Source organism: Thamnophis elegans, chromosome 2 (assembly GCF_009769535.1).
Source record: "Thamnophis elegans isolate rThaEle1 chromosome 2, rThaEle1.pri, whole genome shotgun sequence".
NCBI lineage: Eukaryota > Metazoa > Chordata > Lepidosauria > Squamata > Colubridae > Thamnophis > Thamnophis elegans.
Genome location: NC_045542.1, coordinates 52,489,748 through 52,515,815, shown reverse-complemented (window position 1 = coordinate 52,515,815; position 26,068 = coordinate 52,489,748). Strand labels below are relative to the sequence as shown.

The window sequence follows — 26,068 nt, the reverse complement described above, 5'->3', positions numbered from 1 at the left end:
TACAGTTGATCTAAGATAATAAGTCAGGGATGATCAATCACTAATTCCTTCAGAGTATTTTGCTGCACAGTCTTAAAGTTAGTGAAACTCTCAAAATGTTTCTCTTTATATCAGAAAGTTCTGCAACAGGAATGAATGCAGGGAGGAAAAGCACGAAGGCATAGCTTCCTCAGTGAACCTTCCTAAGGACAGATTTGAAACACTTTTCTGAAGTAGAATGAAAACAGAATACCTAAAATACATTTGACGGGGGCAAGCTGTCTCGGTGCATTACCCAATAGCAATCCGCATGAATATTGTATATCGTATATGGCAGCCTTCTCAAATCTGGTATCAGGCAGATATATTGGTTTGTAGCATCTTTTGGTCATAGCCAACATAACCGAATGCCATGCTGATAGGAATGATATGCACTGTGGCCCAAGTCATATGGAAGATATGAGGCTAGGGGAGGTGAAATACAGAAACCCAAACAATTATATCAATGAAATTAGAACTATTCTTTTGGGACAGCCTCTGGAAACAAGTTATTTTTCTTTATGTACTGTGGCAAATTACTCAGATTTAGTAGGAAGGCCCCAGTTCTGATTCATGCTGTCCTTTCATGTATCTCCATTGGAGACCTTGGGTTACCACAATCTTTTGGCCTTCCTTATTTATGTGGCATGTTTATTTCAAAGACAAAGCACCATAGGATAATGCAATAAATTCCTTGAAGAAAGGACAAGGCAGATGTGCAATATACATGCCAGATTCTCCTGACTTTTGAGATAAAATTGGCTGTCACTTTCTCTGAGTATATCTTATATGATTCGTTTAATATATGATGAAGAGATTGACAACTAGGGAGATGGGTAGCTATTTAATAAAATGCTTTGCAATTATAAATATAGCAACATTATCCTATGCTGCAAGATGAACCCTGGTTCTTCAATTATTTCTAGGCTGGACAAATATCCATTGAGACTATCAATAGAACACGGTGCCTGCTTATACTGTTAATAGATTATTCCAATAACGTTGGGACAATCATACTGGATGCAAGTCATGTCCTGCAGATATACTCTATTTTTGTATTGAAGGCATCAGGATAATGCTTCCAAACATCAGATTAGCACCAGATGTGATAGCAGATCTGCAAGAGATGCTGAAATACGAAATCATCACTGTCACATCATATTATCTGCTTTCATTCTAGAATGTGACAATGCCGCCTTATCTCAAGGAATGGTCTTGCACAGACATAGCCACACTGAATGTTCTCTAGAGTGATGATTCAGTCAAAATAAATGCATCATATTGCCCACTAAAATGGGCAAAATTGAGTCTTTAGTTACATATTTTAGAGATTGTTTAGCAGGGGTAATTGCAACCGGGAAAGGGATATTAAATTAGAGATTATCATACTGCACCCTTCTTAACTTCTGCCCTGCCTTTCATGCCCCTCAGACAGGGCTCGCAACTTGGGGGTCCTCCTGGATCCACAGCTGACTTTAGAACACCATTTGTCGGCTGTGACCAGGGGGGCATTTGCCCAGGTTCGCCTGGTGCACCAGTTGCGTCCCTACCTGGACCGGGAGGCGCTCGCAACAGTCACTCACGCCTTCGTGACCTCAAGACTGGACTACTGCAATGCGCTCTACATGGGGCAGCCCTTGAAGAGTATTCGGAGACTTCAACTCGTCCAGAACACAGCCGCGCGAGCGATTGTGGGTGCACCTCGGTACACCCACGTTACACCTATCCTCCGCGAGCTGCACTGGTTACCGATCAGTCTCCGGATACGCTTCAAGGTGCTAGTCGTAATTTATAAAGCCCTTCATGGTATTGGATCTGGGTACTTGAGAGACCGCCTGCTGCCAATTACCTCCCACAGACCCATTAGATCTCACAGGGTTGGCCTCCTCCGGGTGCCATCTACCAGCCAATGCCACCTGGCTATTACCCGGGGGAGGGCCTTCTCTGTGGCAGCTCCGGCCCTCTGGAATGAACTCCCCGCAGGGATTCAGACCCTCACCTCTCTCCAGGCCTTCCGAAAAGCCGTCAAAACCTGGCTTTGCCGGCAGGCCTGGGGGTGATGAGTTCCCTCCCCTCTCGACATGTATGGTTGTGCGACTGTTTTTTACTTTTATTATTTATATTTTGTTTTTTATGTTTCCCTTTTTTCCCCCCTTGAATTGCTCGCCGCCCTGAGTCCTCCTGGAGAAGGGCGGCATACAAATAATAAAATTCTATTCTATTCTATTCTATTCTAAATATGATTTTTGTTTCAAATTGGTTAGGGCTACAGTTCCCAACAAATCTACCATTGCTACAAGAGCTTTGGGACGCCAACTGAAATGCCGTGCTGGATCTTCCAAAAACAGGAATCTGTGTAAAATACACAACAAGGCAATCCTTAAAGCATTAAGCTTTCCTGAACTGTAAATAGCAGGCCAGTCTTGTATCTAATGGCTATCCATCCATAGACGACTGACTAAAGAATAGAAAACAAAGAATAAGAATAAATGAACATTTTTCACAATGAAGAGATGTAACTAGGAGTGATCTTTTTTAACTTATTGGTAAATGATCTGAGATGACTAGTGGAATACTCAACACAGCTCGACACCCAATTGTTCAGAATGGTAAAAACAACAAAGGATTGTAAACAGTTCCAAAAGGATCACTGCACTAATGGGCATCAAAATGTCAGATGCAGGGGTGAAATGCTACCGGTTTGGATGGGTTCACCTGAACTGGTAGTAAAAAAAATGCTACTGGTTCAGATGAACTAGTATTTCTGACGATCAGCTGTGGTGTGCAATTTATATTAGCTAGAATCATTGGATTTCCTGCTTTCTAGCTAATCTAAATCGTGTGACACAGCGGATTTCCCCCCCCCTTTGCTGTTCTACTTACCTTTGCAGGTGTGCTTGGTAGCAGGCTCCGCCCACCCACCCAGGCGTCATCACATCTGTTTTTGATGCTTTGTGCATGCACGGAAGGTCCCGCGCATGCACAGAGGTGGCACATGCAAGCACATTTCCAAACCGGTAGCAAAGGTAAGTAGATTTCATCCCTGGTCAGATGTTATTTTGTGTGAGCAAATATAGGGTGATGTACATTGCCCCCCAAAATCCTAACTATTCCTACAAACAAATAAGTTCAGAACCAGCAGTGATTGATAAAGAAAGAGATCAAGGAGTAATGGTAAACAGTTCAATGAAAATGTTGGCAAAGGTTCAACTTCTGCTATAAAAAAAGGACGACAGCATCATGGGGATAATAAAAAATGAGTTGTCAATATTGCAATGACCACATCTAGAATATTCCTGTTGATAAACCCCAGAAGGATATATATGGAGATAGGGAAGATTCAGACAAAAGCAACTGAGATGATGAAGGGGTTGGAGCAGCTTCCCTATAAATAAAATTTTCAATATTAGGTCTTTTTTAGTCTAGAAAGAAGGTGAATGATAGATGATATGACTGAGGTGTAGAAAATTGTGCATGGTATGGATAATGTGGATGAAGAAAGGTATTTTCCCATTTCCAAAATACTAAAACCAGAGGCTACCCAATGAAATTGAATCCTGGAAGAATGGCAGAGCAGACAAAAGGAAAAAGTAGCAATAGCGATAGAACTTAGACTTATATACCACTCCATAGTGCTTTATAGCCCTGTCTAAGTGGTTTACAGAGTCAGCTGTTGTATTCCCCTCAATAATCTGGCTCCTCATTTTACCCACCTTGGAAGGATGGGAGGCTGAGTCAACCTTGATCTCGATTAGGATTGAACGGTTGACAGTTGGCAGAGTTAGCCTGCAATACTGCATTCTAACCACTACACCACGGTGGCTCTTTGGTGTACACAAATACACAGTCAAACCTTAGAATTCAGTACTAACAAGATGTGCTGGCTACCAGCTTGGCTGGATTCAAAAAAGGGGTTGGATCAAGTCATGGAAGTCATGGAGATCACCCTTGATGGCAGTGTGGCTATCGCTGAAAGCCTCGGGGGGGGGAGGGGGGGGAGATGGACTTCCTTGCTTGATTGGCCACTCTGAAAACACTCCGAGATCTCATCCAGCAGGACACTCCTTATGTTCTGCTGTGCCAAGAAAATGTTCTGCCTCTCTCCTGAGGCTCTGAACTAAATCTACTTCTCAAATTATATTTGTGAAGACTGCCATGGAAGATGATAAATGACATGAATCTGGACTGCATTGTTATCTTTGCTTATATCTGGAAAGATTCTAAGTGCTTCTTTTCCATTTCCAGGATTCCTGCTTCTCCGTTCCAGTAATCCTTTTGTGTTCCTGCTGGGCATTATTGTCCTGGGTGTGGCCCATCATACTCTCGCTGTGAAGGCAAGCCACTTGGCTAGCCACAATTCTCTGGTGGAATCCAAATCATGGGGGAAATTATGGAGCATATTCTTCATTGAGGTTTGTTTTTAGCTAATCCCATTCTCTAAGACATAGAAAGCAGGACAAGAGTGGGTGTGTGATATTCATCCAAAATGAAAAATTGACAGAACCTGCATAAATTACATTAGCTAAACCAAACTATCATATGCATTTATTTCATTTGCTGTATACACTCCTAAAATTATACAATTTATGAAAGTTTATGATCATATTTAATAAGAAAGTAAAAACAGTCATTTTGAAACATGCCTGTCCTGGTTTTCAAGTTGCAATATAGCCCACTATCAAATGTTTCATTGCAAAATTGTTCGGAAATGTTTGGGGATATTGCCAGATTCACACAACTCAAAGTAGTATGCTTTCCAGATTTATTTATTTTCTTAGGTACTGTGGGAGAGAACAACTTGCTTAATGCTACATTGATTCATTGCTTATGTAAACGCAGTAACAATGAAGTAATAATTAATTAATTGTGGCTACTTAAAATCAAAGAGATGATAGCAGTTGCCAAATAGATTAAATCTGCAATCTGGGTCTTTTAAAAAGGCACATTGTTTATATTGTGAAGAATATTAATAAGTGGCACCTGATGTTGATATTGTTGATACTCTATAAACACAAAGTTGTTATTTGGCTATAATGTCATAGGGGTTCTTTCCAGATTAACTAACTAATTAAATAAATATGTCAATTTTTTAAAATTTCTTTTTACTTTTTTGTTTATGGTATATTTTATTTTTATTTTCATTTTCATACACTCACATGTATACACCATACAGTATTAAACAATAATTGCATCAGTTCCTCTTGTCAACAATGCCCCAGAAAATAAAAGCCCAATATACCTCTTCCATTCTCCATACACCTCTTTCTTCCATCACCCTCCAACTTTCTATCTTCCCTCCATCATCCCCCTCTACCCTACTTCCCCTCGCCCTCTACCACTCCTCTCTCCAGATCTGCTCCCCCCTTCCTTTTCGCCTTCCCCCCACCCTCTCCCCTCTCTACCCATCTTTCTTCTTTCCTAGTCCTCCTCCCCTTGGTGTATTTCCACTATACGTTAATGTACTTGGCTTATTCTATTTTTAAAGAAAAATTAAAGAAAAACAGTATACATGTGAAGTCACATTGCATTGAGATCTAACACATCGTGTCTAGCCTAATAGATATTCCTCCCTCCCCCCTCCTCACCCCCTCCTTCCCCCCCCCCCGACTTCCCAGAACCCGTACATGGTATAGATTTTTAACAAACACAGTCTAAAATCTATTGAGAAAAAAGAAATAAAGAAATTAATAACATCTCTACATTGATCTTAGCTTCTTCTTGCTAAGCTAACTTTAAACAATTTAAATCATTCCTGATCTTAAGCATAGGCTAACTGGAATTTCTTGGTCCCGTATTTATTTTATATATAGTCAATCCATTTTTTCCAGTTTCGTTTATATCTCTCATTTGAGTGATCTTTAAGATATGCTGATATTTTAGCCATCTGGGCTAAATTTGTAACTTTCAATGTCCATTCTTGAGTTGTAGGCAGGTCTTCCTTCTTCCAGTATTGCGCCACCAACAGTCTTGCTGCCGTTATTAAGTGCAGGATCAAGTTAGTCTCTACCGCTGTAAAGTCAGTACTTATACCCAACAAAAATAACTGAGGAGTAAACTTTATCCTTCTTTTAAAGATATTTTGCAGAATCCACCATATTTTTATCCAAAATGCCTTAACCTTTTGGCAAGTCCACCATATATGGAAATAGGTAGCATCGAGAGAACCACATCTCCAACATTTGGGTTGTAAATTCGGATACATAAGCCAGCTTTTTAGGATCTAAATGCCATCTATAGAACATCTTGTAAAAATTTTCTCTCCGGTTTTGAGCTTGTGTAAATTTCACATTTCTTACCCAATTTTTTTTCCATGTATCCAACATTATTGGTTCTTCAATATTTTGAGCCCACTTTACCATACAATCTTTAACTAACTCTGTTTCCGAATCTATCTGTATTAATACATTATATATCCTCTTTATATGCATTAGACTTTGATCTCTTATTTGTTTAAATAAGTTGTCCTCAATTTGGACAAAACCAATTTTTTTATCTATTTTCCACCTGGCCTGTAATTGCCCATACTGGAACCATGTTTGAACTGCCTTCTCCTCTTTTAATACCTCTAAGGATTTTAATTGTAGTGCCCCTCCTTCCAAAATAAGAAGCTGTCTATAAGTAATTCTATCCTGTTTTTGTGCTATATTTATATTTTCAATTGCATGTCTAGGAATTGCCCACATAAGTATCTTATCATTTAATTTATGTTGATATTTTTTCCAAACCCACAGTAAAGCATTTCTTAAAATATGAATTTTAAAGTTTTTGTCCAGTTTTTTGTTAAATAACAAGTAAGCATGCCAACCACATACCAGATCATATCCCTCAAGGTTCAGTATCCTATCATTAGTTAAATTGATCCAATCACTAATTACGGACAACACCACTGCATCATAGTATAGTTTTAAATTGGGTAGTTTCAAGCCTCCCCTCTCGCGTACATCTTGCATTATTTTCAGCTTTACTCTCGGCTTCTTTCCTGCCCATACAAATTTATTGATACCCTTCTGCCATTCTAAAAGATTCGCATCTTTTTTAGGTATAGGTAACATTTGGAAAAGAAATAAAAATTTTGGTAAGATATTCATTTTCACTGCCGCGATTCTTCCCAGCAAAGATAAGTGTAATTTCTCCCATTGTTTCATCTCTATCTGTATACTATGCCAGAGTGGTTCATAATTATACTTGTATAATTTCCCATTTGAGATTGAAATATTAACTCCAAGATATTTAACCTTTTTGACTACCTCACATCCTAACATTCCTCCTAACTCCTCCTTTTGTTTAGTATTCATATTTATGGCTAATATTTTCGTTTTCCCTAAGTTTATTTTAAAACCAGACACTTGACCATATTGATTAATCGTATTCATTAAAACCATACTGGATTCCTGCGGTTGTTCCAATATTATGACCAAATCATCTGCAAAAGCCCGCACTCTGTAGTCTTGCTGCCTAACCCTAATTCCTTTTAGGCCCTCCAAGCTCCGTATTTTATTCAATAATACTTCCAAAGTTATAATAAACAATAGTGGGGACAAAGGACAGCCCTGTCTTGTACCCTTTCCAATTTGAAAGGATTCTGTTAAACTTCCATTGACTATAATTTGAGCTGTTTGCTGTTGATATATTGCTTTGATTGCTTGTATAAAACTATCTCCTATCTGCATTTTTTGCAAATCTTCAGCAAAAATTGCCAATTAACTCGATCAAAGGCTTTCTCAGCATCCAGAAATATGAACGCAGCAGGGATTTGATTGTTCTTTCCCAAGTATTCTAATGCATTAATAATTAATCTAACATTACTTTTCATCTGTCTCCCTTGTATAAAACCTGTTTGATCAGCATGTATCAATTGTTGGATAACCAGCATTAACCTATTTGCTAGTATTTTAGTAAATATTTTGTAGTCTACATTAAGTAATGAACTAGGTCTGTAGTTTTTTGGTTGAGTAGTATCTTGATCTTCTTTGGATATCAAAGATATAAAGGCTGTCTTCCATGAAGGAGGTACCTTACCTTCCATTTGAATCTTATTAAATAATTCTCTAAGAGGTTCTATCATTTCCAACTATAAGTTTTTATAGTAAGCCGCTGTCAAGCCATCTGTGCCTGGTGCCTTCCCTGACTTCAACTGTTTAATTACCTGTAAGATTTCCCCCGAGGTTATTGGTTGATTCAATTTTGCCTGTGTTCTTCTTTAACTAAGGGTATTTTTTCTTTATCTAAGTATTTGTCTATATCTAAACCATTAAATATGTCAATTATGCTACGTCAGTAATCAGAAGCCTTATCTTGGGTCTAATAAAGTTGTTGTTCACTCTTTATTGGATCTTGACAGATAACTGCATTAATATATTTGAAAATCCTTTCCTCCTTCCTCTTGTTAGGTCATAGGCTACGTTACAGCGATCCCTTGTTCCGGCTCTGTAAGCTCAACTCCAGAACCTGGTGACAAGAGAAGCCAGGGCCCTGGCCTCAGGTTGTTGTTGCTAAATGCCAGGTCTGTGATCCATAAAGCTCCCCTCGTCCGGGACTTAATACTTGACGAGGGGGCGGACCTGGCATGTACTACTGAAACCTGGCTGGTACATGAGGGAGGAGTCCCCCTCTCGGAAATGTGCCCAGAAGGGTTTCAGGTGCTTCATCAACCTCGACACCAGGAGGAGTGGCAGTTATTATCCGAAGATCGCTAGTTCCTCGCAGGATCCCTGCTCCAGAGACTGTGGGGTGTGAGTCTCTGCTCTTGAAGTTGGACCTAGGGGTTCAAGTGGGCTTGTTTCTGACGTACCTACCTTCCAGCTGCGTCTCAACAGCTCTGCCTGCTCTCCTAGAGTCAGTAGCCGGGTTGGCAGTTGAGTTCCCCAGACTAATAGTACAGGGGGACTTCAACTTGCCATCACTGGGCAAACGCTCTGATGGAGAGCAGGAGTTCATGGCTTCCATGACAACCATGGACTTGAACCAGGTAATTCAGTGTCTGACTCATAGAGCGGGACACACACTCGACCTTGTGTTTCTCTCGGGGCAGTGGAGATGTGATCTTGAACTAAGGGGGATAGAGACCTTACCCTTGTCATGGTCAGATCACTTCCTGCTGAGGCTTGACTTTCAGAAGCTACTCCCCCTCCGCAGGGAGGTGGAGCCGATTAAATGGTTCCGCCCCAGGCACCTGATGGACCCACTGAGGTTTCAGACGGAGCTTGGGGAGATACCCTGTTGAGGACTAGGAAAGTCCTCGAGTTATGACCAGGAGGCTAGCAACAGACCAGGTTGCGCCCTGATTGGCTGGGGTGCAGCATAGCCTGTTGCTAGCCGCTAGAGGCACCCTGATTGGCTAGGGCACAGTGTCATCAGTTACCAGACACCGGGAGCGCTCCCATTGGTCCCCCTGCTTTGACAGCCTGTTTAAATAGATGTCAAGCGGGGGATTCTTTTGAATTAGTTAGTACATTAGTTGTATTGAATAAACCTGAGTTCCTTGCAGTCCTGGCTCTCATCTCTTCTCTTTCCTCGATCCACTAAACTGGCGATGAAGGTGGGATTGCAGCGATTCCAATAAGCAGAGCCTAGGACAGAACGAGAGGGAAATCAGTCACATAGCCACTCAAGCCGCGAAGCAACCGCCGGTGCGGCAAACAGCTGACTTTTTTTTCTCGTTCCCTATCTCTCTCTCTGCCGAACAGAGAGATTCGCCTGAATTGCTAATATGGCTTCTGCCTTACCACCGTTTGCTCCTTATGGGACCGCCGGCGAGACGTGGGAAGGTTTTCTTGAGCGCTTTGAGTGCTATCTCATAGCCTCAAAGAACCATAACCAACCCCAGGAGGAGAAGTGCAGCTTCTTCCTTAGTTGCTGTGGTCCTGCTATGTTTGCATCTGCCAGAGCCCTGGCCTCTCTGCAGCCGGTCTATCAGCTAAACTGGGAGATGCTGATGACGAAGCTGAAGAATCATTATGCGCCTACACCATCTCGTATCGCCCGCTGTTACGCGTTTCGCCAATGCGTCCAGAAACCGGCAGAATCCATCAGCCAGTTTCTTGAGTCTCTACGCGTAACAGCAATCCAATGCGATTTCGGGGACTTAGAAGACAACCTCGTAGAACAATTCATCTGCGGGGTCAAAGACATTCGTCTTCGCTGCCGCCTCCTGTCTCACACCGAGATCACCTTGCAGCAGGCCGTGGACGAAGCCAGAGCAGCTGAGCTCTCGGAGCAGTCCACGGCCAACATGCAATGCCTACAGCCTCTCCATCAGCTCCAGCCTCTACTGCCTCCACCTCCTCCGCTCCTGTGTGCCCTCCGCCGGCTGCTCACGCGTGCCTTATTGATGAGCTGGTGCCGCTTGAAGACCCCAGCTCTGAGCAAGTCATCCAACTTCAGGCTCAACCTCGGTGACCACCCCCCCAGCCTGCTGTTCCTGCCTCGTCTGGGTGTGTGGGCTGCGGCGGCCGCCACGCCCGCACAGCTTGCCCCTTCAAGGGCACCGTCTGCTGTCATTGTGGCAAGAAGGGCCACATCACCCAGGTCTGCCGTGCCTCCCTGCCTGCGCTGTCCTTCCTCCATCAGCCAGCCGCACCTCAACCACAGCTGCGCCGCCAGCCCTCGCGCCCTGCAAGACGGGCTGAAGACTGCTACACCGTCAACCAGCCTGATGTCGCCAGGGAGACGGTCAGCCAGGCGTCCGCCGGTGCTTGGAAGGTCTTTGCAGCTCTCCAGCTGGAAGGTCAGCCCTGCTGCATGGAGGTGGACTCTGGCTCCTCCTGTTCCCTGGTCTCCTGGTCCACATTCTCCCGCCTGTGTCCCCGCATCACCCGCGACCATCTGCACCCGGTGGACACCTCCCTCAGAGACTACCACGGGACTCTTATTCCCACCCTGGGTTCCTTCCCCATTTGGGTTGACTATGGGGACTTTCATGGCTGTTTACCTGTCCTGATTGTACAAAAGCCCCTGCCTGCCCTCTTGGGTCTGGATTGGTTCCCTCCCCTGGGGCTGTCCATAGGGGGGATTCATCGGGTGGGTACCTCTTCCCTATCTTTGGAAAGTATCCTCGCGGAATTCGCGGACATTTTCAATGGCCAGCTGGGCTCCTACAAGGGCACCCCCATCTCCCTTAAACTCGACCCCCAGGTTGCTCCAATTTGGCTGAAGGCTCGCAGGGTGCCTTTTGCCTTGAAGGCCAAGGTTGATGCTGAGCTGGATAAGCTGTTGGCGCAGGGCGTCCTGAAACCCGTTGACCATTCGCGATGGGAGACCCCAATTGTGGTCCCTGTCAAACCCGATGGGTCGGTCAGGATCTGCGCTGACTACAAGTCGACCATCAACCTTGCCCTCCAGGCAAACCCCTATCCAGTCCCTGTTGTGCAGCACCTGCTCCATTCCTTGGGGCGGGGCTGCACCTTTGCGAAACTGAATATGGTGCAGGCCTACCAACAGCTCCCAGTGGATGATGATGCGGCAGCTGCCCAAACCATTGTCACCCATCATGGGGCTTTTCATTGTCGCCGCCTCCAATTCGGTGTTTCTGTGGCACCGGGGATCTTCCAGAGCCTCATGGAGCGTCTGCTCCATGGGCTCCCTGGTGTCATCCTGTATTTCGATGACATTCTGATCGCTGCTTCCAGCCGCTCAGAACTCATCAAAATGCTCAGGAAGGTCCTCCTTTGTTTTAGGGGCGCGGGTTTAAAACTTAAGCGCAGCAAATGTTCGTTTGCTGTGCCTAGGGTGGAGTTCTTGGGCTTCTTGATTGACGCCCAAGGAATCCACCCTACGCCTTCTAAGGTTGCCGCCATCAGGAACGCCCTCACTCCCTCCTCCAAGGTGGAGTTGCAGGCGTTCCTGGGGCTTCTCAATTTTTACGCACCATTCGTGCCTCACAAGGCGTCACTAGTCGAGCCGCTGCATTGGTTGCTTGACCGATCCGCGCCTGGCGCTGGGGCATCCGCGAAGCGCATGCGTTCGCGGCTGTCAAAGACACGCCTACGTCAGCGGCTGTCTTAGTGCAGTACAGTGACAAGCTGACACTAGCCTGTGATGCCTCCCCCTATGGTCTGGGGGCGGTCCTGAGCCATGTCCTCCCAAATGGCTCAGAGGCCCCCATGGCTTTTTATTCCCAGACACTCTCGGCTGCAGAATGAAATTACAGCCAGATCGACAAGGAGGCTCTGGCTGCAGTGTCCAGGGTTAAGAAGTTTCATGACTATCTGTATGGTCGGCACTTCACCCTTGTCACTGACCATAAGCCGCTCCTTGGGCTTCTGGCAGGCGACAAGCTGACCGCTCCCATTCTCTCCCCCAGAATGACGCGATGGACGGAGTTCCTGGCAGCGTATTCTTATATGCTGCTCTACTGTCCGGGCAAGCAGCTGGGGCATGCTGATGCCCTTAGCCGCTGCCCCTTGCCGGACTCTGACCCGGCCCAGGTGCCTTCCCTGTCCGTTTTGCTAATTGCCTCCTCAGGCCTTCCCCTCTCAGCCGCGGACATTGCGGCCCACACTAAGGCTGACCCGGTCTTGGCTCAAGTTTGCTCCTGGGTCCTACGCGGATGGCCTTTAGGAAAGGTGGCTGACAGCTTCCGGCCTTTTAAGGCCAGGCAAGCTGAATTGTCCCTACATGGCAGATGTTTAATTTGGAGGGATTGGGTCGTGATCCCTCCCGTTCTGTGCTCCCAGGTCCTATCTCTGCTCCACAAGGACCACCCCGGCATAGCGCGCATGAAAGCTTTAGCGCGCAGCTATGTCTGGTGGCCTTTGCTGGACTCACAGATTGCGGCCTGCGTGGGCTGACTGGTGGGCTGACTGCCAACTCTCCCATCCCAACCCCCTAGCGGTGCCGGCTCATGAGTGGGAGGCTCCGAGAGGCCCGCATCCATGTGGATTTTGCCGGCCTCTTCCATGGCCAGACATTCCTGATCATGGTGGACGCCTACTCTCACTGTGTGGAACTGGTCCTTATGACCTCCACCTCCGCTGAGAGTACGGTCCAGGTCCTACGCCGTTTGTTCGCAACCCACAGGTTGCCAGACGTGGTTGTCTCAGACAATGGGCCCCAATTCACTTCCACCACGTTCCAGGTATTCCTGGCCTTGCAGGGTATCTGGCACGCGCCCACTGCCCCGTACCATCCGGCCTGCAACTGCCAGGCAGAGCGCGCGGTCCGTTCGGCCAAGGAGGCACTTGGCCGGATGGACCGGGGCGATTGGCAGACAAGGGTGGCAGCTTACCTGTTAAGCCAACATTCCACCCCCTGCCCAACGACCAACAAAAGCCCTGCGGAGTTGTTGATGGGTCGGCACCTCTGGACCCCCCTGGATAGGCTTCATCCGCTCTATTCGGGGGAGCAGCCATGCAACCTGGGGGCCTCCCCTCCCCGCTCTTTCCTTGTGGGGGATCTGGTCTAGGCCCGCTCGGTCTCTGGGGAATCTAAATGGGTGACTGCCTCTGTTGTGTCCATAACCAGTCCCTGTTCTTACAGGGTCAGATTGGCCAATGGATCCGAGTGGAGGCACCACGTGGATCAGATAAGGAGGCGTCTCCCCATGGAGACCGGCATCCCATCTGATCCAGGGCCTAGTGACACAGCTGCCTGCCAGCCGGTCCAAACATTCCAGTTTGAGGCCTTTCCCCAGGCAATGTTGCAGGCTTCCACCCTGCTGTTTTGTTGCCTCAATCCGACCAAGGTTCCCGTGAAAGGGCCTTTCCTAGAGCAGGCCCCACCTATCCGGATGCCCCCTGCTGGCCGGCGTCCCCGCCACAAACTCAATTGCCTCGTTCTGTTAACAATCCATCGCCGGTTGCCGCCACCCGGCAAGGCGACACCTTCCCTGTTGCCGCGCCCCCACAGCCCGGCCTACCTGATGTGTTGAGCCCGCCTTCTGGGCCATCCCAATATGGCGCCGCTTGGAGCTCCACTCCCTTCAGGGAGGAGCTACAACGAGCAGGACTCACCCCTCTGACGACTCCTGGAGAACTGAGGCGTTCTGGGCGGGTCCGATGCCGCCCCGCCTATCTAGCTGACTACGCATGCTCCACTATTGGGCATGCACTCTAACTCGGGGAGAAGGGGTGTTGAGGACTAGGAAAGTCCTCGAGTTACGACCAGGAGGCTAGCAACAGACCAGGCTGCGCCCTGATTGGCTGGGGCGCAGCATAGCCTGTTGCTAGCCGCTAGAGGCGCCCTGATTGGCTAGGGCGCAGCATCATCAGTTACCAGACACCGGGAGCGCTCCCATTGGTCCCCCTGCTTTGACAGCCTGTTTAAATAGATGTCAAGCGGGGGATTCTTTTGAATCACTGTACATTAGTTGTATTGAATAAACCTGAGTTCCTTGCAGTCCTGGCTCTCATCTCTTCTCTTTCCTCGATCCACTAAATACCCAACTCTCTTGCCCACACTCTGACAGACGCCTTGGTCGCCAGCTGGAATGCATCAGCGACTGGGGCTCTGGATCGGATTGCGCCTTTGCGGCCTCTTCGCAGCAGTGGTTCTAGAAGGGCACCTTGATTCACTGAGGAACTCCGGGAGATGAAGCACCAAAAGAGACGCCTAGAGTGACGTTGGAGGGCTAGCAGCTCCGAATCCGACCAAACACTACTAAGAGCCTTTATTAGGACTTATTTAGTGGCGATACAGGTGGCAAAATGTGCACATTTTTCCGCTCTTATTGTATCCGCAGAATCTCGCCCAGCCACCCTGTTTAGGATAACCCGCTCCTTCCTAAAAGGGGAGGATGCGGGGGAACCCTTACAGGGATGGGCTGAGGAGTTTGTTCAGTTTCTGTCGGACAAAATCACTCAGATTCGGACAGACCTAGACTCCAGTTGGACAGTACCAATGGAGGTACCAAGGGAAGGTCTTGCTCAAATTTCCTGGAACGAGTTCCAGTTTGTTACCCCTGAGGAAGTGGACAAGGCCATGGGAGCAATGAGTGCCTCCACCTGTTTGCTGGATCCGTGCCCCTCCTGGCTGGTCTCAACCAGTAGGGAGGTAACACGAGGCTGGCTCCAGAGGATTACTAGCTTGTTTCTGCAGGAGGGATCGTTCCCACAATCTTTGAAGGAAGCAGTGGTAAGACCCCTCCTTAAGAAGCCTTCTCTGGACCCAGCTATTCTCAACAACTATCATCTGGTCTCCAACCTCCCTTTTTTATGGAAGGTTGTTGAGAAGGTGGTGGCCCTACAACTCCGACGGACCTTGGATGAAGCAGATTATCTAGATCCCTTTCAGTCTGGATTCAGGCCTGGATACTCCACCAAAATTGCTTTGGTCGCGCTGATCGATGATCTCTGGTGGGCCAGGGATGGAGAATACTCCTATATCCTTGTGCTCCTTGACCTCTCAGTGGCCTTCGATACCATCGACCATGGTATCCTTCTGCGACGGCTGGAAGAGGTGGGAGTGGGAGGCACCGTTTTATGGTGGTTCTCCTCTTACCTCTCTGACAGGTCGCCGTCGGTGTTGGTTGGGGGACAAAGGTTGACCCCTAGGCCCCTTAAATATGGGGTGCCACAGGGCTCGGTCTTGTCCCCCCTCCTATTTAACATCTACATGAAGCCACTGGGTGAGATCATTCGTCAGCACGGGATCAAATACCATCAATATGCGGATGATACCCAGTTGTATCTCTCCGCCCCGTGCCAACTCATTGTAGTGGTGGAAGTGATGTCCCAGTGCCTGGAAGCTGTCAGGGTCTGGATGGGGGTGAACAAACTCACACTCAATCCTGACAAGACCGAGTGACTATGGATGTTGCCTCCCAAGGACAGTTCGGTTAGTCCATCCTTATGCCTGGGGGGGTGAAACCTTACTCCCCTCAGAGAGGGCCCGCAACTTGGGAGTCCTTCTGGATCCACAGCTGACGTTAGAACATCACCTGTAGGCTGTGACCAGGGGGGCCTTCGCCCAGGTTCACCCGGTGCACCAGTTGCGGCCCTATCTGGATCGGGAGGCACTTCACACGGTCACTCATGCCCTTGTTACCTCAAGGCTCGACTACTGTAACGCGCTCTACATGGGGCTGCCCCTGAAAAGTGTTCGGAGACTACAACTAGTCCAGAATACAGCCGCGTGAGCGATTTTGGGTGTACCAAGGTACACCCACATCACACCTATCCTCCGCAAGCTGCACTGGCTTCCTATTGGTATCCGGGCGCAATTCAAGGTGTTGGTCACTACCTTTAAAGCCCTACATGGCCTAGGACCCAGATATCTGCGAGACCGTCTTCTGCTACATACCTCCCAACGACCGATAAGATCGCACAGGGTGGGCCTTCTCCGGGTGCCATCAGCCAGACAATGTCGGCTGGCAACCCCCCGGGGAAGGGCCTTCTCTGTTGCTACTCCGACCCTCTGGAATAAACTGCCCCCAGAGATCCAGACACTACCCACTCTCATGGCCTTCCGAAAGGCTATTAAGACCTGGCTATTCCGGCAGACCCTGGGCTGTTGAACTCATGACCGAGTTCCAGCCCCGATTAGACTGTGTGTATGTTGTGGTCTTTTTAAATCTATGTTCTGTGTTTTTAACTTTTCTGTTTTTTTAAATGTATTGTTGTAAACCGCCCGGAGTCCTTCGGGATTGGGCGGCCTATAAATTCATTAAACATCAACATCAACAACATAGAAAGTAATAACATTAGTGTCACAATTGGCCAAAGCTAGTTCTGTTATGTTTTGGCAAGTTAGAATTGAGAATATTTAATGGCTTTCAATGTTATTTTTAATTACCGTAAGTGTAGGACGCTGTATTGCACATCACAGTAAAATGGAACTAAAATTGGCATTGTTCTGATTAGGGGCGATTTCTGAACCACTGAAGGGTAGATGGTTGGAACAGCTTGAACTAAATCGGTATCTCCAGTCATCAATCAATAATCTATTCCCTTCTCAGCAGCATTCCAAGGAAGCCCAGAATAATTTTTTCATGTAGATTTTAATTACAGTTTTTATTCTTTATCTGAAAAGAATGAGTGGGAAATAGCCAGCATACGTGCCCCAAGAACAGAATGGGACAACTTGCTGCGGCCACGGCCAACTCGCCACAGGACAACTTGCTGTGGGACAATTAAATTAAATTAGTTTAAATAGTTTAAAATATATATTAATTTTCATCATTCACCTTTCATTTTGTCCCTCCTTTAGCATCCTTTCTTTAAGGATTCTATTTTTTCCATATTAGTGTAACTCTTGTCCTACAATGAGTTGGCCCATGGCAAGTTGGCAGCAGCGAATTGGCCGTGGTGAGATGGCTGTTGGCGAGTTGGCCATGATGTGTTGGCGGTGGTGGGTTGTTGTAGACACCCCCAAATGATGACTCTTCTTGGGGAAAAACAAACAAACCACAGATTCATTAAATTGAGCCAGTAATGCATTACACCTGAAATAAATCTATTGAAAGTGAATGAATGGAGACTATTTATACCTGATCCCCTGATACATTTTAGGAAGCTCATTTATTGACATAGGTAAAGTGCTTTTGATTCTGTATCAAAAACAGAAGATATTTCTGGTCACAATTAGTACAACTGAATGACCTTTAGAGAACCGAAAATACTTTAGTACTTTCTGTATTTTTCGGAGTATAAGACGCACCGGAGTATAAAATGCACCAAGATTTTGAAGAGGCAAATAATAAAAAAAAATTTCACTCTGCAGACTTCCCAAAAATGGCCTTTTCCCACAAAAACGGGCTGGGGGTGGCAGAAATGAGCAAAAAATGGGTCCGTTTTTTGCTCATTTTTGCCCTCCCCAACCCCCCAGGAGCACTATGGAAGCCTCCTAAAAACTATGCATGGCCATTTTTGCAAAGTGGGTGGGGTTTCGGGAGGCAAAAAAATGCTGTATTCAGTGTATAAGATGCACCCAGATTTTTACCCTCTTCTGACCAATTTTATTGTATTTAAATATTATGACAATAAAGATTATACTTATACTCCGAAAAATACGGTATTTAAACTTTTTTTATTGTGGACTAGTATGGATGCATTAAATGCATATGTACTCAAACATATGGAAGTCTGCAATACAAAATAACAACTTAGAGAGCTGCAATTGGGAGAAAAAACATCTGAATCTGTTTATATGGCTCTCAGTTGGTCCTTTTCTTGTACTGAGATGGGTTTTCTGTTTCAAAAGTGGCTGAAAACCACAGGTAGCCCTTGCAACCATTCATTTAGCAACCACTTGAACTTACAATAGCCCTGAAAAATTTGACTTACAACAAGTCTTCATGATTACCGTTGCAGTATCCCCACAAGCACAGGATCAAAATTTGGGTGGTTGGCAACTGGCAAGTATTTACTACAACTGGGTCATGGGATCACCTTTTTTGACATTTCCAACCTGTTTCTGGCAAGCAAAGTCAACAGGCAAAGCTGGATTAACAACCACGTGATTAAACAATGCAATTCACTTAACAAACTGCAATGGTAAATTAACTGTAACAAAAACATTGCAAAATCAGTGTGACTCACTCAACTGCCTTGCACAGCAGCAGAAATTCTGGTCCCAAATTGTGGTTGTAAATCAAGGATTATATAATTAGCAAGGTAGGCATCCTGGTAGTGGTTTTATGTTTGAATTTCATAGAATTGTAGAGTTGGGAGGGGCTCTTTGAGACCTCCAGTCCAATCTCCTACTTAATGCAGGAAGCCAAATTAAAGCATTCTGGACAGATGGCTCTGTCTGTAGTCTCCACTTGAGCACATGAAGGCAGCCAACACCCCTCTGCATGATTAGTTCCATTGGGGGTTATTATGCATATTTATTTGCTGTTATTGCTTCTGTAACATTTAATCGTAATCTGCAGTGTAACTCTATTATTCTGTGCCTTGCAATTTGGAATGAGAGAGAACAAGCCTTGACCTACTTTGATTGGGCATACTTGTGAATATCTGAAATGTATTATGTTGCATTTGTCTTTTCCCAAGACTAAGCAAGCCGAACCCCAGTGATGTCTCTCTTTATAAAGCTACCTTTGAGCCCTTTCATTAGCCACACATTTGCTAAACCTTCTTTGAATGCTTTTAAAGTGTGGTGATCAGAACTGGATACAGAAATCTAGATGAAATCTATTCTAGATGAATAAGGTGGAACAATTATGTCTCATAGTTTCTAAGATATATTTCTAGTTATACTTCCCTTCAGTCCCAACTAGTATGGCCAGTGGCCTTAGTCTGTGGAAACTGCATCAGAGTATCTAGAGAATAACAAGTTGAATAGGTCTATGATGTATATGTCTTATATATCATTGGATGACATAGGCTGACTAAATGTCTCCATTCCATTGGTATATTATGGACTCCTGAAGGTGACTATAGTGAAACCGTTTATCCCATCAGATAACTGTTTAAATCAAATGACCTGTTTAAATCCAATTAAATGATTTGAAGATTGATGCTGTTATCAACGTTGCTTTAAAACTGTCACGCTCTATCTAATAAGCAGCAATCAAATTTAGGAGGGCAACTATAAAGATCTTCATTTGTGTGATCTGCTATAGACTTCTTCAATGTGGTTCATTCCAGCTGCCATATTTTGGAATGCAAAATGACTTTTGGGTATTATGCAGGAGTTCATCTTTCTTCAGTGATGGAAGCTATATTCTAACACATCTGCTGAGCACCATAAGTTGTACCATATACGTACCTGGGTAATTGCAGTGTTCTTTATTTACCATTTCTTTCTGTCCTAGGTTTGTTCCTCTTTCACAGCAGAACAAGGGTCCTACAATCATGTCAAAATGCACCATGCTTATACAAATGTCATTGGCCTTGGGGATTCCAGTACTTGGAAGATTCCTTTCCTGAACCGTTATGTTTATATGTTCATTGCACCTATTGCTGTACCTGTCATCACTCCTTTGGTAGCCATTGGTATGTTACTGTCCTCCGAATCCCCCTACTAATGAGCATCCCCTTCTCTTCATTGGTTTTACAGTGTTTATGTTGAATGCAATTAAGTCTCTTCGTTAATATTGTCTGTCGTTATAGTTCACTGTATGTGGCAACCTGCCTTTGGAAGAATCAGAGAAGTAGAACAAATAAAGATAAACCATTAGCAGCCTAAACCTTCTTCCATGAGATAAAGCTATTCACCCAGCAGCTTGCAACACAGATTATGTGATGCGTTATTAGATAAGAGCCTCCTCCAAATCCCTTTGCTCCCATTTAATTTTAAAAAAATGTATACTAAAAAAAAGGGGAGCAGATTTTGAAAGATTGCAGTCGGGTTCCTGGATTATTTTTTAAAGAGAATTTCAAATTTGATCAGAAATTGAGCACTAGGAAAAGTGGCATCTGATCCTTTCCCCTGAAAAATTAAAGTATTCCTTCCCCCAAGTTACAATGTGTGTCTTAGAAGGGAAACTTTTATTTTCCTCTCTTGGGAGTTACACCCATTAAAAAAAAATAGCATAAAGGACAATTGTAAACTCCTTCTTTCAAAGCACCTTTTCTTGGCCATTTAAAACTTTGTAGCCCTGATCTAAATCTAAAGGAGTAGAGGTAGCCCTCAACTTAATTGACCACAATTAAGACTAGAATTTGCATTGTTAAGAAAAGCGGTTGTTATGTGTGTCCTGCCCGCTTTTATGACCTTTTGTTTTGCCACAGTTGTTAAACTACAGTTCATCGTAGTTAACCGGATCACATGATCATTAAACAGATCCGGCTTCCCCCATTGATTTTGCTTGTCAGAAGCTGGCTGGGAAAGTTGCAAATGGTGATCCCATGACCCTGGGACACTGCAACCCTTGTAAACACATGCCAAGCATTTTCAGATTTTGATCAAGTGCTTATGGTGATGCTGTGATGGTTTTAAGTGTGTGTACCAGTGGTAAGTCACTAGTTTCAGTGCCATGGTAATTTCACACAGTCACTAAAATAAGTGGAGGATTATCTGTATCTCCTAAATCAGTGGTTCTCAACCTGTGAGTGGGTACCGCTTTGGCGATTGAACAGCCCTTTCACAGGGGTCGCCTAAGACCATCGGAAAACAATACTTTCGATGGTCTTAGGAACTGAGACACCAATTTTATGGTTGAGGGGGAGGGTCACCACAACATGAGGAACTGTATTAAAGGGTTACGGCATTGGGAAGGTTGAGAACCACTGTCCTACATGTTGCAAGGTTGTCAAAAAAATTGTGGTTGTAGTTTAGAAGATATAAATTGCTTAGGGGAGAAATAGTGAATTTACATCATGCCTGCACTACCTTTCCAGATTTCATAGCAACGTGATTTCCCATAATGGCAGCCAATTGTCAAGCCCCTTAATTGCAGAGCACAACCAAGAGCCTAAGTAGTCCTCTGCTTACGACCACAATTGAGTCCAAAATTTCTGTTGTTGTGAGACATTTGTTAAGGGAGATTTGTCTCATTTTATGACTTTTCTTGTCACATTTGTTAACTGAATCACTGCAGTTGTTAAATGAGTAAACACGGTTGTGAAGTGAATCTTGCTTCCCCATTGACTTTGCTTGTCAGAAGGTCGCAAAGGGGATCATATGACACACACACCCACCCACGACACTGCAACCATCATAAACATGAGTCAGTTGTCAAGCATCCGAATATAAATCACGTGACCAGGGGGATGCTGTAATGGTCATAAGTGGAAAAATATCCACTTTTTGTTTAAGTGACCTGTTGTAAGTTGAAGACTACCTGTACAAGATATTGAGAACAGATTAGAGGAAACATCTAGCCATTTCATACTACCAGTAGTGACGTCTTTAGGTAAGGTCTCTGAATTTCCTTTTCCAAGGCCGTGTGCACGATGGGCTAAGTATCCATTTCTTTGATAAATCTGTAATGTTCTTTCCCATCCTCTGATTGTTCATCTCAATAAATACCCCCTTCCCTTTCTCAAGAGTCTCAGAGCAACTTTTTCTACCTTCCCCTCACCCCCGACAAAAACAGTAAGAAACAGTAGCCTCCCAATAAACAGTAGCTTAACTTATTTTCGTTTCCATAGGTTTACTCACAGAAGTGGAACTGAAAACTGCCCTTCGGACTCTGTGTTGTATATTCATTGGTCTGTATGGCCATTGTTGGCTACTGTTTAATATCTCAGAGTTCCAGTCTATCTGGTCTGCACTTGGCTGTATGTTGATCACCCGTGCTCTCCTCGCCCATGCATACATCCATGTCAATATCTTCCAGGTAAGGCTATCAACAACCCGATGTTGTATGAAAAAATCTATTAGATTAGCATCTCTTGGCATAACTATCCTGCATTGTAAAAGTGCACGTTTTCCCTTTGGGTATATTCTGGTTGTCCAGACATTCCCTATGTTCAGATGCTGCTTATAGATCAGTGATGGTGAACCTTTTGGGCACCGAGTGCCGAAAAGGGAGTTCTTTGCACTTGTCTGAGCCATGAACAGGAAGAGAAGCTGCCCAGGGGGCATGTACGTGTTGGGAAATGAACTTTCAGTTTCCAGAGCAGTCTTCTGGTTACTGCAGTGGTGGGTTGCAGTTGATACACCCCGATACGGGTGTACCAGTGTCTGCCGGGAGCACTGGGTACCATTCCGATACAGTGCTCCGGAGGGCCCACTCACTGTCCTTACCTGTATTTGAGCTCTTTGGCGCTTCCGCGCATGGAGCGTACGGCACCTGTGCATTGCTCTGCCGAGCAGCTGGGATGTCGCGGAGCGTCACAGAAGGTAAGAACGCATACGTGCACTGCGCATGTTCATGTGGTGGCCACTGGGCCCCATTGCACCGTACCGGTTGCAATAGGGTTCAGAACCCACCATTGGGTTACTGCCATGCATGCTCATGCACCGATCAGCTGGCCAGCGCACAGGCTCATGCCAGAAAATGGAAGACCAACTCTTCTGGTTTCTGGCACTGCCGCACACACAAAGGCCAGCTGGTCATCACATGTGAATACACGTCACAAACTCAGAAGAGGAACAGGTGACACAGCGCATGCTAGGCGACATGGCTCTGCATGCCACTTTGGGCACACGTGCCATAAGTTCACCATAATTGTTATAGATGAAGTACCCCTTGTCACAGTGTACTTAGCTAGGTTTTGCCCATCAGTGCAGAAGATCTATCAAACACTAATGGGCCATTATCCCCAAGGGTGGTATTCATTTACCTTCCCTACTAGTTCCAAAATGTGAGCATGCATGCGTGTTTGACAAAAAAAGGGCCTAAATGGGATGCTGTAGAGCCAGGGCAGGTGAGTGGAGCTACCCATGATTATCGCTACGAGTCTGAAGCGATAGAATACCACCTCTGATTATCCCACCCATTCTGGGAAACATAATTTATTTAAATTTTAAATATTACTACTTTGCTGATATTAATATGTATGTATGTGTGTGTGTGTGTGTGTGTGTATGTGTATGTATATGTATATGTATATATGTATGTAGGTATGTGTATATATGTATATGTATATGTATGGGTGTGTGTATGTGTATATGTATGTATGTATATATATATGTGTATATATATACTCACACACACACACTTTACTGCAATTTTAGATATTATATTTAATATAAAATAGTGTTTCTGTTATATGCTATATCTTGGGTTTTATATTTTATATGTTAGATGCTAGTGAGGTCATTTTACAAATGCATTTTAACTCTGTACTAAATTTTATGTGTCAATTATCAGTACTAGTGTTCGATTGCAGTAAATTGAATTGAACAATTGACTGGGAAACAGAGATTGTGAAAGGGGGCCTTAGAGACTGGAAAGATAATTGGAACAACTATTTTCAATGTATATGCTATTTTTGTAGGAACATGGTGGCTCAGTGGCTAAGACGCTGAGCTTGTCAATCAGAAAGGTCAGCAGTTCGGCGGTTCGAATCCCTAGCACCACGTAATGGAATGAGCTCCCATTATTGTGCCAGCTTCTGCCAACCTAGCAGTTTGAAAGCATGTAAAATTGCAAGTAGAAACATAGGGACCACCTTTGGTGGGAAGGTAACAGTGTTCCGTGCGTCTTCGGTGTTTAGTCATGCTGGCCACATGACCACATAGACATCTTTGGATAGCGCTGGCTCTTCGGCTTTGAAACAAAGATGAGCACTGCCCCCTAGAATCAGGAACGACTAGCACATATATGCGAGGGGAACCTTTACCTATGCTATTTTTAGCTATGTAATTGCACTGAGGCTATGATCTTGTGCATAGTCGTGTAAAAATAAGGGTGTTTCTAGCTGTAGGCTTCTTAGAAACAACATAATATTGGGCAATCATTTCATCATCCATTCTATAAGAGGTAATTTTTTTAAATTAAACAATACATACCGGGAAAACATGGAAATGTTTCAGATTGTCCTACAGAAACTTGGTGAGATATAGTCATAAATAATCTTGGTGAGATTTGCTTCCAGGTGTTTGATTGTATTATTTTTAATTAAATGGTGAATATTGAGCATTTCTCAAAAGGAGTCTAATTTATATTTGGAGAACTTGGATCTCCAAATGTTGCTAAATTCCCAGCATCTGTCTCTACTGTCTCTGCTGGCTGAGAGCAGTAACACATAGAGGGCTAAAGGTTTTCCATCTCTTGTTCATACCTGTTCACTTTTTGTATGAGTTTTTCTCCAAATATTCCACAGAATGGAATCTATAACATTGCAAATTGCAAAGAAATTGGAAAAAACATTCAGAGGAGCTGGTGCTGGCACACTGGTTAGAATGCAGTATTTCAGATTAACTCTGGCCATAGCCAGGAGTTAGATTCTGACCGACTGTGGGAAGAATTAGTTAGCAATACTGCATTCGGCTCAAGGTTGACTCAGCCTTCCATTGAGGTCGGCAAAATGAGGACCCAGATTATTGGGGGCAATAGGCTGACATTTGTAAACCATTCACAGTATGCTATAAAGCACTATGTAGCAGTATATAAGTCTAAGTGTTGTTGCTATTGCTGTTTCACACATTAAAAAATCCTTCTTGGCTGACAGCATTGCTATCCCAAGAGTTTTGGTTTCCTAATGTCCTAATAAATTAACATTTGTGGTCTTATCTTATAGCATATTGGCCTACCCATGTTTTCACCTGATAAGAAGCCAAAACGCATCTACATGATGAGCTGCGGAGTTCTCAATTTGCCTCGAAATCCTCTGTTGGACTGGGCTTTTGGACACTCACTCATTAGTTGTCATGTGGAGCATCACCTCTTCCCATCTTTTTCTGATAACATGTGCCTGAAGGTGTGAGGTTGAATGGCAGATGGAATGGGTGTTTGGAAGAGTAGGGTGGGGCAAAATAAATACCTGCTGAATGTTTACTTGTAAAGAAAAGGGTATGTGATTAAGAGCTGATGAGTTTCATATAGGCCAAAATCTTATCCGTCAACAATAGAAAAAAAATGTTCTTGATCATAAATTAATTTTTATATAGTTCAGGATGCTTTGAGATTGAAAGGAGGCACTGGGCAAAAACTACACATCCTATAGACCTGAAATCATATTTTACAAAGAATAAGTTTCATTTTTGAGAAATATATTTCACATTGGATATTTTAATTCTTCCTTCTATGGATCATATACACAACTACGGTACTTTCATTTTATTTTATAGTACTTTACATCACAAAATTGTTGGTTTCTCGTCAAGAATTCTTCACATTCTCTTAAGGGAGCTAAAAATGACAGGTATCTCAGAGGTTGCTAAAGCACTCTGTCTGTACTGTTTAATTAATACTTATTTCAGTGGTATATATGTTGGGAAGCACCCAATCTGGCAAAGAAGGGGGGCTCAAATGTGGAATTAGCCTGGAGTCACTACACACCCATCAAAAGGCTATGATCAATACCCAACCACCAAATTTCTTGCAACTTTATCTATTTTTTCCCAAGAGAAAGCTGCCAGTCGGGAGATTCTCTTTTTGTAGGTAGAACATAATAGTCACCACACTATAAAAAAGATGCTGAGACGCAGAGAAGAGAACCAGGATGATTAGGGGACTAGAGACTAAAACGAAGAACAGTTGCAGGAACTGGGCATGGCTAGTCTAGGGAAGAGAAGGACCAGTATTTGAGGGGTTGCCACAGAGAGCAGGGGGTCA

The 26,068-nt window shown here is 44.6% G+C and overlaps 1 protein-coding gene across 2 annotated transcripts in view; it reads left to right on the top strand.

Annotated features, from left to right (window-relative positions):
* Positions 1 to 26,068, top strand: part of FADS6 (fatty acid desaturase 6) — a 32,329-nt gene that overhangs the window by 3,348 nt on the left and 2,913 nt on the right. The window contains exons 2-5 of one of the 2 annotated variants that reach the window (XM_032212087.1): positions 4,264 to 4,430; positions 19,712 to 19,892; positions 21,993 to 22,180; positions 25,032 to 25,211. In XM_032212087.1, the coding sequence (XP_032067978.1) occupies positions 4,264 to 4,430; positions 19,712 to 19,892; positions 21,993 to 22,180; positions 25,032 to 25,211 (716 nt within the window). The remainder of the gene's footprint in view (positions 1 to 4,263; positions 4,431 to 19,711; positions 19,893 to 21,992; positions 22,181 to 25,031; positions 25,212 to 26,068) is intronic. The other variant, XM_032212088.1, reaches the window with a different exon arrangement.